Below are 12,363 nucleotides of genomic sequence, written 5' to 3' on the forward strand. Positions count from 1 at the left end.
TGAATAAAATTGAATTGAACTTGATTATACATCTCCAGATTTTCTTGGATTACTTCCTTCACTGGGGTTTATTCTTGAGAAAAAGAAATCTGTTTTATGCAGTATCTTAACTGTTACAATGAGCCTAAAACAAAAATTCTGTTTATTATTACAAGCATGCTGTAAGTAGGAATAAACGTTTGATTTTTCTACCTCACTGGAATCCTTACAAGAAGATAGAAGAATTTTCATAAGGGGCTTTTTACAGTATCAAAAAGAAAGACATGTTTGGAGGTATAACCAGCAACAATATAAGAATTTTCCTTGCTCTTAGTCAATGATTTTTATAGGCCATCTTAAAGTTGGTTGTTTATTCTGAAGTCTACCACCTTTACTCCTGAATGAACAAGCAATTACATACCAGGATTTCTTCCTTGACCCAATGTATAAACTTCATTGTGAGCTCTTGGAGAGCAACACTTCTTTTTTATATATCTGGATCCCAATTCAATATTATATTTAATTAAAAATACAAAACAGTTTTGTTATTTGGTCCCTCATCTCTCAGATTTTTAATATCTTATTTCTAAAATCAGAATTTTCTATAGATTAGTACATGTGTTTCTTCTTATTCTATCTGCTCTGGAGAATACAAAAAAGGATGATCAATCTTTGTCTCATGATAACACTATGGGTACTAGCTAAAAGTTAATTATCCCTCAGAATGAGTTTATGCAGCGTTACTATATTAATTAATTGACCAGGCACTTAAGCTAAAAAGCTGAGTTAAAATTTTGTTTAATTGAGTTAATTCATAATCCCACTAAAAGATTATCATTCATTTGGAATCTGTTGTGACTAATCTGTACTGTTTTTAGTCTATTTTAAATTATTTGATTTTTTCACTTTTCCTAAAAGAGGCTATATCTTTTTGTTATTCCTCCCTGGATCCTCTTTAGTTCTTTATATCACACTTAAAACATGGAAAGCAAGTCTAAATATGGTGCTCTTCAAAGGGTTTGATGTAAATGAAATATATAGGTGACTACAGATAGTTAAAAACATGGGGCCCATCTAGCTGAATGTGTGAGACTTTCTGTACTTTAAACTTTCTGGGCATTAGTTTCCTTATATGCATAATGGGGATAAAAATTGTAGACATTTCTTAAAGTTGCTGTGACAAGTAAGTGATATAATGAACAAAAGGTGCTTAACAGTATCCAATGTATACATATTTACTCTTGATGATTGTCTTACTCTTGCCGTATGTTGGTTAGTGTGAGAATAGGTTAATTTGTGTATTTACAGTAAATTACATTGAATCATACCAGTTTTTCAAAAGTAATATGGAATATTTGTTCAATTGAAAACATTGGGACCATTAAGATACAGCACTTGCTTTTCAATAACAATAGCCTAAGAAGAAAGTCAAAAAAGTGATGAAATGATAGCCATAAAATTGCTAACTGCAATAACAGAAGCATACATTACAGAGGTACCAAGAAGAAAATCAACAGTTCTGCTTGGGTTGATGGAGGAAAGGTTCAGGAAGTGTTTGTTTCACAGAGGATGAGACTTGATCTGGGTTTTGAGATGTGCTAACATTTCAAATGCATCAGACAAGAGTAAGACTTTGAAACAGAAGCACTAATGGATAGGCTGAGTTCAAAAATATTATAGGTCATCCAGTATGTTTGGAGCATTCTGTTTCAGAGGAGGAGCAACAGAAAACAAAGCTGGAGAGGTAGGCAGGGACTGAAGTTGAAGGGCTTTGAAGGTGCTGAATGGTTTTTAGTAAGGGAATAACATGTTCAGTAACCCAGTTACTCACTTAGTTAAATATTTCAGAAGTATTAAACAGCGGGGCACACACAACATAAACCCTTTCTTAAAACTTACTTCAGTTCGTCATATGGTTATATATCTTTTATTTCAATATGCCATAGCTATATATTCACTAATGTTCTTCATCTTTGACTCAAGTTTTCCATTCCATTTCTAGCCTTCAAGTTTCTTTGTTTGTTTGTTTGTTTATTTTACATATTTTTCATTTTGTGAAAAGCAAACATCAGGTTTCTCTTTTTAGACTGAGAAGGACTTAATACTATTTGCTGAATTATTTTTTTTAAATCTTGAAATCACATCCAAGAAGCAAGCATCTCAGATTCAAATAAGAGAAATAGAAGTTAAAAAAAAAAAGAAAGAAAACAACTTTTAGATTAGCTATACTGTATTCTATAGTAAAAATTCAAATATCTGTATATGAAGTTGTGGCAGTTATTTTCAAGTTATTTCAAGTTATTAACTTGATTAAAGAACAATCATATGTTACCATAATTCACTATTTTACTTACTCTTTTCCATCCCTATACTACTTGAAGACTTTATAATTCAAAATATTTCATGTCCTTCCACCCTGGAAATGACAAATATATAAATCCTTCATCTATTCATCTGTATTTTAGCAATAATATTTGGTGTTTTGAAGCCTAGTTTATTTGAACAAACATTGAGAAACAAGGATTCTATTTAAGATAGTGATCTAATTATTTTGAGATACAGCACTCTAAATCCAAGGTGGAAGTTGATGTATAGTGATTGGATTTGGAAATGGCATGAGATGTATTTCCAATTCACCAAATCCTCAAAAGTTATCTAGTCTACCCTTCACTCCAGTTGCTTGAATGTACGCAGTAATAGCACTCAAAAATTGGTCCAAGCTACATTTAAAAACTATTTATCAGTGATGTACATAGGACATTTTACTGTAGTGGCTACAGTGGCTTCCAAGTAAAAAGTTCTATATCATATTGAACTAAATCCTGTTTGGTATATATTGGTTTACTTCTATACTGTGTGGGCTATTTTGAGCAATTCCAATACTCTTACCACACCATAAAAGCTCAAAGTCTTAAGGAAAAAAAAGGGCTGAAATGGCATCATTTGAGTGATAAGGATTTGATCATCTTGGTCACATTCTCATTCCAAATGCAAATTTAAGTATATGTTTGTATTATTTGGTCCAATGCATAATGCTATTGAGGCCAACAATTTAAGTATATTAGTTTACTATACCTTGGAGATACACACACGCACGCACGCACACACATTCTCAGGATGTACAACAGAGGTACTGTTATGAAATGAAGAGCTTGTGCTTTGTCTTACACTTATGATCTGGAAATAGCAGGAAGAACTGAAAGGTAACTGGTGACCCAAAATTGTGTTAAATCCTCATGGTTTAAGCATATTCATGAGATTAGAAGTGACTTTGCCTGGAATGAATACTCTGAGATAGGGCAGTTTCTTGTCTGTCCTCACATACCTGAGTGAGTTAAAGTTTGAGGACAGAAGAAAAAGGAAGGAAGGAAAAGGACAGGGTAAAGACATAGGCAAGAGAGGCAGAGGGGAGAAGACGTAAGAAGATGAAGGAAAATAGGGAAAATAATAGAAAGAAATAGAAGGCAATAAATTCCTTATATTTTTATTATCTATATATTTATTGTCCAGAAAAATAATGTATCTTCCATGTAATAATAAAAGGAAATTAATACCATAAAATTTTAGGTCAGTCCTCCATATTTTGAACTGCAAGCTTATTATACAAGTTGTCTTTTTATACACATAGCTCAAGATATTATCTCCTTTATTGTTATTTAATATGAAAACATTTAAAAACTGGGTATTTAATACAATTTTCACTTAAATACATTTCAATTAAAGTATTGAAATGCAACTTTAAAATGCAACTTTCAGTATTTAAAATGCAACTTTCACTTAGGTCTAAAACACTAGCATCATCTAATGGTATATATTTTTTGACAGTGCTCTGTCCTGCCAATGAATTACGCCTGGATTCTACGGGAGTCATATTGAGCCCTGGATATCCTGACAGTTACCCAAATCTTCAAATGTGTGCCTGGAGCATTTCTGTGGAAAAAGGATATAATATTAGCATGTTTGTAGAATTCTTCCAGACAGAAAAGGAATTTGATGTTCTTCAGGTGTATGATGGTAACCATGGGTTATATTTACTGGATATTCATAAATTCAATTCAACTGCTCTAATTATACATTCAGACCTTCAGTAAAAACACTGCTTATATGATTTTATTTTATCTTATGGGTATTTTTAGAAGTGTCAACATCAAATTTACCTATATACCATATGAAAATTGTAGTTAGCTTGATTATTATGTTATAAATTGTAGCTGCTTTAGCTATGGAATTAAAATGTTTAAACAAACATTTTATGTTATAAGTTATTATTGATGAAGTAAACTGATTCTGGATCAATTTCACCATATTTAATACTATTCTAAATATATAAAATACTAAAGATGAATTATTCAGTTACACCTAAATTGTATTATTTTCTTTCTGAAGGACCAAATATTCAAAGTCCAGTGCTTGTTTCACTCAGTGGGGATTATTCATCTGCTTTTAATATAACAAGCAATGGTCATGAAGTATTTCTTCAATGGTCAGCAGATCATGGCAATAACAAAAAAGGCTTCCGGATAAGATATATAGGTATGTGATATTTATAACTTCAGTACAGATCTCACCTGCATCCTCAGTATGGTTGTGATTAAAGAGCACAGACACATACACTATTTAATTAGGTATGAATTTAAATCATATTTCTTCCATTGATGTTTCTTGAGCAATTTATGTAACATCTCTATGCCTCAGTTTCCTCATTGTAATGATAATAATGCTATGTCTTTCATATAATTTTGAAATGATTAAAAGGACTTAAGGTATTTATGACTTATCTAAGTTAATTATAAATTAAACTCTGGGGCTTCCCTGGTGGTGTAATGGTTAAGAATCCACCTGCCAATGCAGGGGTCATGGGTTTGAGCCCTGGTCCGGGAAGATCCCACATGCCACGGAGCAACTAAGCCCGTGCGCCACAACTACTGAGCCCACGTGCCACAGTTACTGAAGCCCATGTAACTAGAGCCCGTGCTCTGCAACAAGAGAAGCCACTGCAATGAGAAGCCCATGCACAGCAATGAAGAGTAGCCCCCACTCGCTACAACTAGAGAAAGCCTGTGCGCAGCAACGAAGACCCAATGCAGCCAAAAATAAATTAATTAATTAATTATAAAAAAAAAATTTCCAGCCAAAAAAAAAAATTAAACTCTGATATTTTAAGTGCTTTATTTCCCAGCAGAAATTTCCCTTGAACTCTCACAAAATGTTATTAGTGTTGCTCAGTTGTATCTGATCTACTTAATATATATAACTCCTTTAAATGAGAAGTTTAAACGAAAGATAAACATACAGTGGAAAAAATCTTTGTCTTCACTCTTGCCCACCTATTTATGATACTTGCTAAAATATATTAAATATTAAAAGAGAAAATGATGAACACATCACTTAGAAACATTTAGTTTTAAAAAAAATATTGTTTTGTCATCATTGCTTTTCATTGAGTAATATCTAGAAAGAGGTAGGCCGAAAATCCTTCTTAATATCAAGATGAAATAGCTTTTCCTATATGCCTTCTTGTTTATAAGGTCTACTGATACTGAGCCAATAATTTTCTTGTTAAGTGTACATAGTTTTCCATTATGCAAAGATTATATCCCTTCTCTTTATTGCCATCCTAAATCATGTCAGATGCCATAGGTATGTGCTCAATAACAGAATACTTCAGAGCCAATCAACCATCTCTATCTGTACAGTATTCAGACCATGTCTCCCCAAGCTATGGGTCATTGCTAATCAATTCTACTGAAAATTACTTTCTTATATATTTTATAGATTATTCTGACACAACAATTGTAGACATGGACTTAAATAAATTTTGAATTCCAGTTGTAAAGATAAACTCTTGAATTTTACTCATTTATATAAATTTGCATATATGTATATAATGTACAAATACAATTTTTGTCTACTTTGATTTTAAAACTATAAGATGATAATTTGCCTTTATCAACAATTTGTCTTTTACATATTAGAAGTAACTTGTCACTGACATTATAACATGTTTACAAGTTTTATCCTATAATAGATATCTATTAAATTTGAAAAATGTTATTAGGCATGCGAAGGAGAAATGTGTAAAAATTTAAACATACGCCCAAGTCATTCTTGAGATTTTTCATATTTGAATGTATGTTACTATCATATGAACTTTGTAAATGTCTTTTTATTAAAGTTGTGCCAGACTGTATTTAAAAAGTCAGAACGTTAAATTATATTTTTAATAACCATAATAACTTAAAGGGAAATCATTCAAATCCAACAGTTATAAGCATTAGATTCACTATATTAAAGACTAATCCTTATTTATGTTGATATTCATGACAAAGTTAGATATAAATATAATGAAAACATCATTTTTAGCCCCAAGAACAGCTTGACATATTGAATATAAATTTTTCCTTTAGAAAATGACAGGTTATGACATATATATTCTAAGTCCAATCTATTTCTTACTATTTACCCCTAAAGTCTCATTTTTCTCAGATGAATACATTGACGTTTCAAAGGGTTAAATGGATCCTGCCAGGCTGAACAGTCTCAAAAGTGCATATATATGAAAAAGCCATTTCACGTTATCTTTTGACATTCTAGACTTCAGGAGATGAAAGAAGTTTTATTTTATTGGCATTTTTTATCACCATATATAAGCACTCTTGGCAGCATGGAAACTCTTTAATAAACTGGAAGAGAGGATTATGGAACGTGGAGGGACTATTTTAGACATCCACCAAAATGAAATGCATGAACTAACATGACATAGGTGTCTGCAGGTAATTTCAAAGTGACATGTAAACAACATGCTCTAAAATATTGCTACTAAACTGTGGCATTTAAGCCCTTCAGATGACAGGAAATACCAATTCCAAAATTCAATAAACTATTTGTAAGGCTTTTGAACCTCCAGGGTATTAAGAAAGTATAATGTATTTCAATTGGGAGACATCTCCAGTGACAATAAGAATCAGAAGAAAGCCCAGAAATAGTTATGTCTCCTAAAAGTTATGTCACTAGATTGTCAAGTGGATGGAAAATAATATATGTCCATATGAAGTAAAACTCACATAGATGGCAATTGAATTGGCCAATTTTTATGAACTAGTATTTACTTTTAGGTTTTTATAACTCTAGATTGTAAAGAGTTTCTGATTCATTAATTATATATGATTTTTATTTTTTTCTTTTAAAAAGCTTTCTACTGTAGTACACCAGAATCCCCACCTCATGGATACATTATCAGTCAGACAGGTGGACAGCTTAATAGTGTGGTCCGCTGGGCCTGTGATCGAGGATTCCGACTTGTTGGGAAAAGCAGTGCTGTGTGCAGAAAGTCTTCCTATGGGTATCATACATGGGATGCACCGGTCCCTGCTTGTCAAGGTGAAGTATATTAACCAGAAATGGCATTAATAAAAGATTAACCCCGTTTAACTCTTATCTGGATTGTTGAAACTTCAAAAATTATAAATATGCAGAAGCATATTATAGATACCTCTAAGGAAAATAAGGCTTGAAAACACAGACTGATAAATTTGAGGAGCATGAGGCACATTGTCTTATAGTTCTTCATTTGTTGTTATGTGATTTATGCCTTTACTCTATCCACTTATATGCATTCTTTATTCATACATCTACCATTCCCGTCACTTTGCTGTCAGAAAATGAATGACCCAGAGCTGAAGTGTGTGTTAGTGTGGAGTCTGCAGAGAGAAAAGAGAGGATAAGAGTAGGCAAGGTCACTGATGATGTTCACTATCAAGTATGCAAAAATGTGCTCTCAGTGCAACAAATTTAAAAGAGGAAAATGTAGCCAATTACCACATTATTTTTTCTTCACTGTTTAGGTAACTCAACAGAGATGTCTTTCATTTCCATTTTATTTTGTTAAAAAACAAGGCCCTCTCTGAGCATTGTATCCTGCTATAGCAAAAAAAGGACAAATCAACAATTGGCACATTTTAGAGCTTTGGACTAGGTCTTGTTTTTAAAGAGTAGTTGAGTGTCTTAGCTAGGTATAGTAATAAAGACAAGTTCAACATCAAGAAAATGTAATGTCATTGGACTTTGAAAATTTTCAAACATCACATTATTTTGTAATATGAAATTTAAATTTATATTTGATTTATTTTACCCAGCATGTGGAGACATATATAACAACTATGAACCCTCACATTAAAAATGCAGGACGCTTTCAGTTAATAAACAATGGATGTTACCTAAAATCTACTTATTGGAGGCAATTTATATAAAGCAAATAAAATATAAAAGAGATCAGTTAAAATTTAAACAGCAGCAAGTTAAAATGAGCAGAGAATAGATATTACCAGATACCCAAAATGGTTTATTTTACCTGTTAAATTACAATTTCTAATTCATGAAAATATAGCTTTCATAGGCATGTATAAATAAATGAGAAATGAAAGAACTGTTTCCTTATATTGTTGATTCAGAAACATTAATTACTTACTAGAATTCTGGGATGTATCATAAACTTAATGGGTTACCAACATTGAAGGTGCTGACTTCATGTAGATACATTTTAATAAACTAGCAAAACATCTGCTTTCCTTTGACCAATGAATAGCAGGAGTATTTATAAATTTTTAGTATTAAATGGTTTCCCAGAATTGGTTTGAGAAAGAATCATGATCTCATAATTTTAGAATCACAGGAATTTAAAATATATATAATAACTTCTAAATCATATGGATTTTAAATAAACATTTAAATGCTCTGAACTTTGAACAATTACATTTCAGTTATTAAGGATTGTTTATATATATAGATAATCTTTGAGAAACCTTTAGTGAAAATAATTAACTGTTGGTTAAAATAAAAAATTATCCTGAATTTTCTGAAGTTTTGAAATTGCTTTGTAGTGTCAGCACTATAATTTCATTGATTTTTTTATATAATATGACATTTATATATGGAGCATTTTTTAATTGTTCTTGATTTGAAATTTTTCTATAATTACAAATAGGTTATTTTTTTAACATCTTTATTTGAGTATAATTGCTTTACAATGGTGTGTTAGTTTCTGCTGTATAACAAAGTGAATCAACTATACATATACATATATCCCCATTTCTCCTCCCTCTTGCATCTCCCTTCCACCCTCCCTATCCCACCCCTCTAGGTGGACACAAAGCTACCCGCTGATCTCCCTGTGCCATGCAGCTGCTTCCCACTAGCTATCTATTTTACATTTGGTCGTGTATATATGTCCATGCCACTCTCTCACTTTGTCCCAGCTTACCCTTCCCCCTCCCCGTGTCCTCAAGTCCATTCTCTACATCTACATCTTTATTCCTGTCTTGACCCTAGGTTCTTCAGAACCTTTTTTTTTTTTTTAGATTCCATATATATGTGTTAGCATACAGTATTTGTTTTTCTCTTTCTGATTTACTTCACTCTGTATGACAGACTCTAGGTCCATCCACCTCACTACAAATAACTCAATTTCATTTCTCTTTATGGCTGAGTAATATTCCATTGTATATTTGTGCCACATCTTCTTTATCCGTTCATCTGTCGATGGACACTTAGGTTGCTTTCATGTCCTGGCTATTGTAAATAGTGCTGCAATGAACATTGTGGTACATGACTCTTTTTGAATTATGGTTTTCTCAGGGTATATGCTCCGTAGTGGGATTGCTGGGTCATATGGTAGTTCTATTTTTAGTTTTTTAAGGAACCTCCATACTGTTCTCCACAGTGGCTGCACCAGTTTACATTCCCACCAACAGTGCAAGAGTGTTCCCTTTTCTCCACACCCTCTCCAGCATTTATTGTTTGTAGATTTTTTGATGATGGCCATTCTGACTGGTGTGAGGTGATACCTCATTGTAGTTTTGATTTGCATTTCTCTAATGATTAGTGATGTTGAGTATACTTTCATGTGTTTGTTGGCAATCTGTATATCTTCTTTGGAGAAATGTCTATTTAGGTCTTCTGCCCATTTTTGGATTGAGTTGTTTGTTTTTTTGATATTGAGCTGCATGAGCTGCTTGTATAGTTTGGTAAGTCAAAATGTAGCTGAAAAATAAGATATTTTGCATAGTAAAGTGATAAAATATTTATAACTCAAAGAATCATTTCCAAAATTGATCCTTTATGTTCACTGAAACAATTTTAAAAGATTAATTATTTTATAAAATTGTTTGTTGTATGTTACCTGTGTTTGGACATAGCTAATTGAAATGAAAGGGTTAAATGTCATTGGGGAGAGCTATTCACACAATTTTTGTTTTGTTCCAAATTTGTTTTGCATGCTTCAGTTATTTTTATTCTTCTTGTCTCTTCAGTCTCCTTACACATCCTCATATATTTACTTGAGCTATGGTTACACAATGTGAACACAATTAAAGATAGAAAATTTAGTCTGTTATGTCTCTTTCAGTTTGAGAAGGTGTTTTATTTCTTTGTCTACACATCAACTAATCATTCATTGACTCCCTGCCTCATCATGAATTAAACCATTATCATCCCTCTACACAATCAAGTATTGTACAGGGTTATGCAGAAACAGTCACTTTGTATTCCCTGTTTCACTTTTTTTTTTCCAAGTTCTAGCACATTTCTTTTATTGTCATCTTAGTTATTATAAAAAGGGAAATATCAGCCAACATTCACTACCAACATGAGATATGCGTGAACATTTGAGATATACAGCTGGCAAATGAACACATTAAAAATGTTCAACATGATGAACCGTTAGGGAAATGCCATCAGACCATAGTAAGATAACTCTACACACTTTTAAAACAGGTTAATATTTAGTACATTTAATATAACAGCCAAATACAGGTATGGGGACATCTCTGTTTCACTTTTAATTTGTGCTTGTTGAAGAGCTCTGCAGAGAAGCTTCTGACAATCAGTCAGTGATGATGGTTCTTCTGTACTCTGTTTGTTTTCCTTTTTTTTAGCTAAGAAGTTAAATTGTAAACTATCTACAGGCACATTTATCCTATCATTTTAGTATGTTGTCGTTTTTTCAATTCTAAAATGCAGTCATTATATACTAACTACATATATGGAACCTATACTATTTAAACTAAATTTCATTGTTACTTTGCTCTAAATTTAACCTATTCTACCCCAACAATGTACAGTTAATTTTTTAAAAATGAGTAAATACACAATCTTTGGTGGGGATTCAGTGGAGAAACAGTTTATTACAAATTGAAATTCCCAGAAGTCCTAAGTGGAAATACAAATATTGCTTTAACAGACATCAGGGAACCATTTACCTTTGCAACACTATTTTAGAGGTCTATAATTAGATAGCAGGGATAATAACATAATTATATGGGATTGCTTATATAATTTATTAAATCAACATTACTACTTTTCTGTTTATAATCTGCAGGTTATCAAATTACAAAAGATCAAGCTATTCACCAGTAGGGAGTCTGCTATTCCGCTTTGAGAATTTTATATGTTTTACTAAGATTTTTTTTTACTTTGTAGTCAATTTGCATGAATTAATTAAAATTAAACACCTAAGTGGTAGATTTTTAAAGAGAAGTAGAAACAATTTTAGGTTGAAATGGAGACAGAATATTTACAGCTTTTGTAAATACTCAAACTAAACTCGTATCTTTCTATTATTTCTTTTGATACGAGAAAAATATAGTTACAAGTTTAGAATCTCTTATATGAAACCAATAAAACTAGTTATTTCAGAATTTAGAGGTTTTCTGATTTTATATAATAAACTATTGAAATATAAATTTATACTGTAATTATCCCATTATGGTAAAACTAACTTTTACATAAATCAGATTTATTGTAGATAAAAACCAAGACATCTAAGACATATCAATGAAATGCAGGAAGATCCAAACTAGGTTTTAAGATGATAAGTCCTGGCCCTATATTTATTAAATATATCCGTACACATGATATTCCATGGAAGGTGCACAAGCACATAGAGTTGGGCTGGACCTAAGACAAAGTAATATCCAGCTTCCAAGTAAAATAAATCTATTTGTTTTATTCCTGGCCAACACCCTGATGAGTGTTGGTTACCACTACCTTTATAATCTTTAATAACTGTCAAATTGAGTTGACCTAATTTGCTAGGTCCAGACATGAATTAGCTCTAATACACTCTATATTTACTTAACTTGCCTCCTCTTATAATCTGTGTGCATGCTGATAGCCATGCGCATGCTGACAAGAAACTAAGTTAGAAACCGAGAAATAAAGTATTAATAGTGTATGGATTCACCAATTTAAAAACACATTCAATCAGAGTTTGAAATAAATGATTCAGAAAGTTGTAGTTCAAAAAGGGTTTTGGTGAAGATATTCTGAAATTGTTTCAGAGGAATTAATAAAATTCCAAATAGTTTTACATGCTTTATACTCTATGAG

The 12,363-nt window shown here is 31.9% G+C and overlaps 1 protein-coding gene across 1 annotated transcript in view; it reads left to right on the forward strand.

The window, feature by feature from the left end:
• Nucleotides 1-12,363, forward strand: part of CSMD3 (CUB and Sushi multiple domains 3) — a 1,171,706-nt gene that overhangs the window by 1,079,025 nt on the left and 80,318 nt on the right. Inside the window, 3 exon segments of the mRNA XM_059902305.1 lie at nucleotides 3,805-3,993; nucleotides 4,366-4,512; nucleotides 7,171-7,359. Of these exon segments, the coding sequence (XP_059758288.1) occupies nucleotides 3,805-3,993; nucleotides 4,366-4,512; nucleotides 7,171-7,359 (525 nt within the window).

Source organism: Balaenoptera ricei, chromosome 17, assembly GCF_028023285.1.
Source record: "Balaenoptera ricei isolate mBalRic1 chromosome 17, mBalRic1.hap2, whole genome shotgun sequence".
NCBI classification, from domain to species: Eukaryota; Metazoa; Chordata; class Mammalia; order Artiodactyla; family Balaenopteridae; genus Balaenoptera; species Balaenoptera ricei.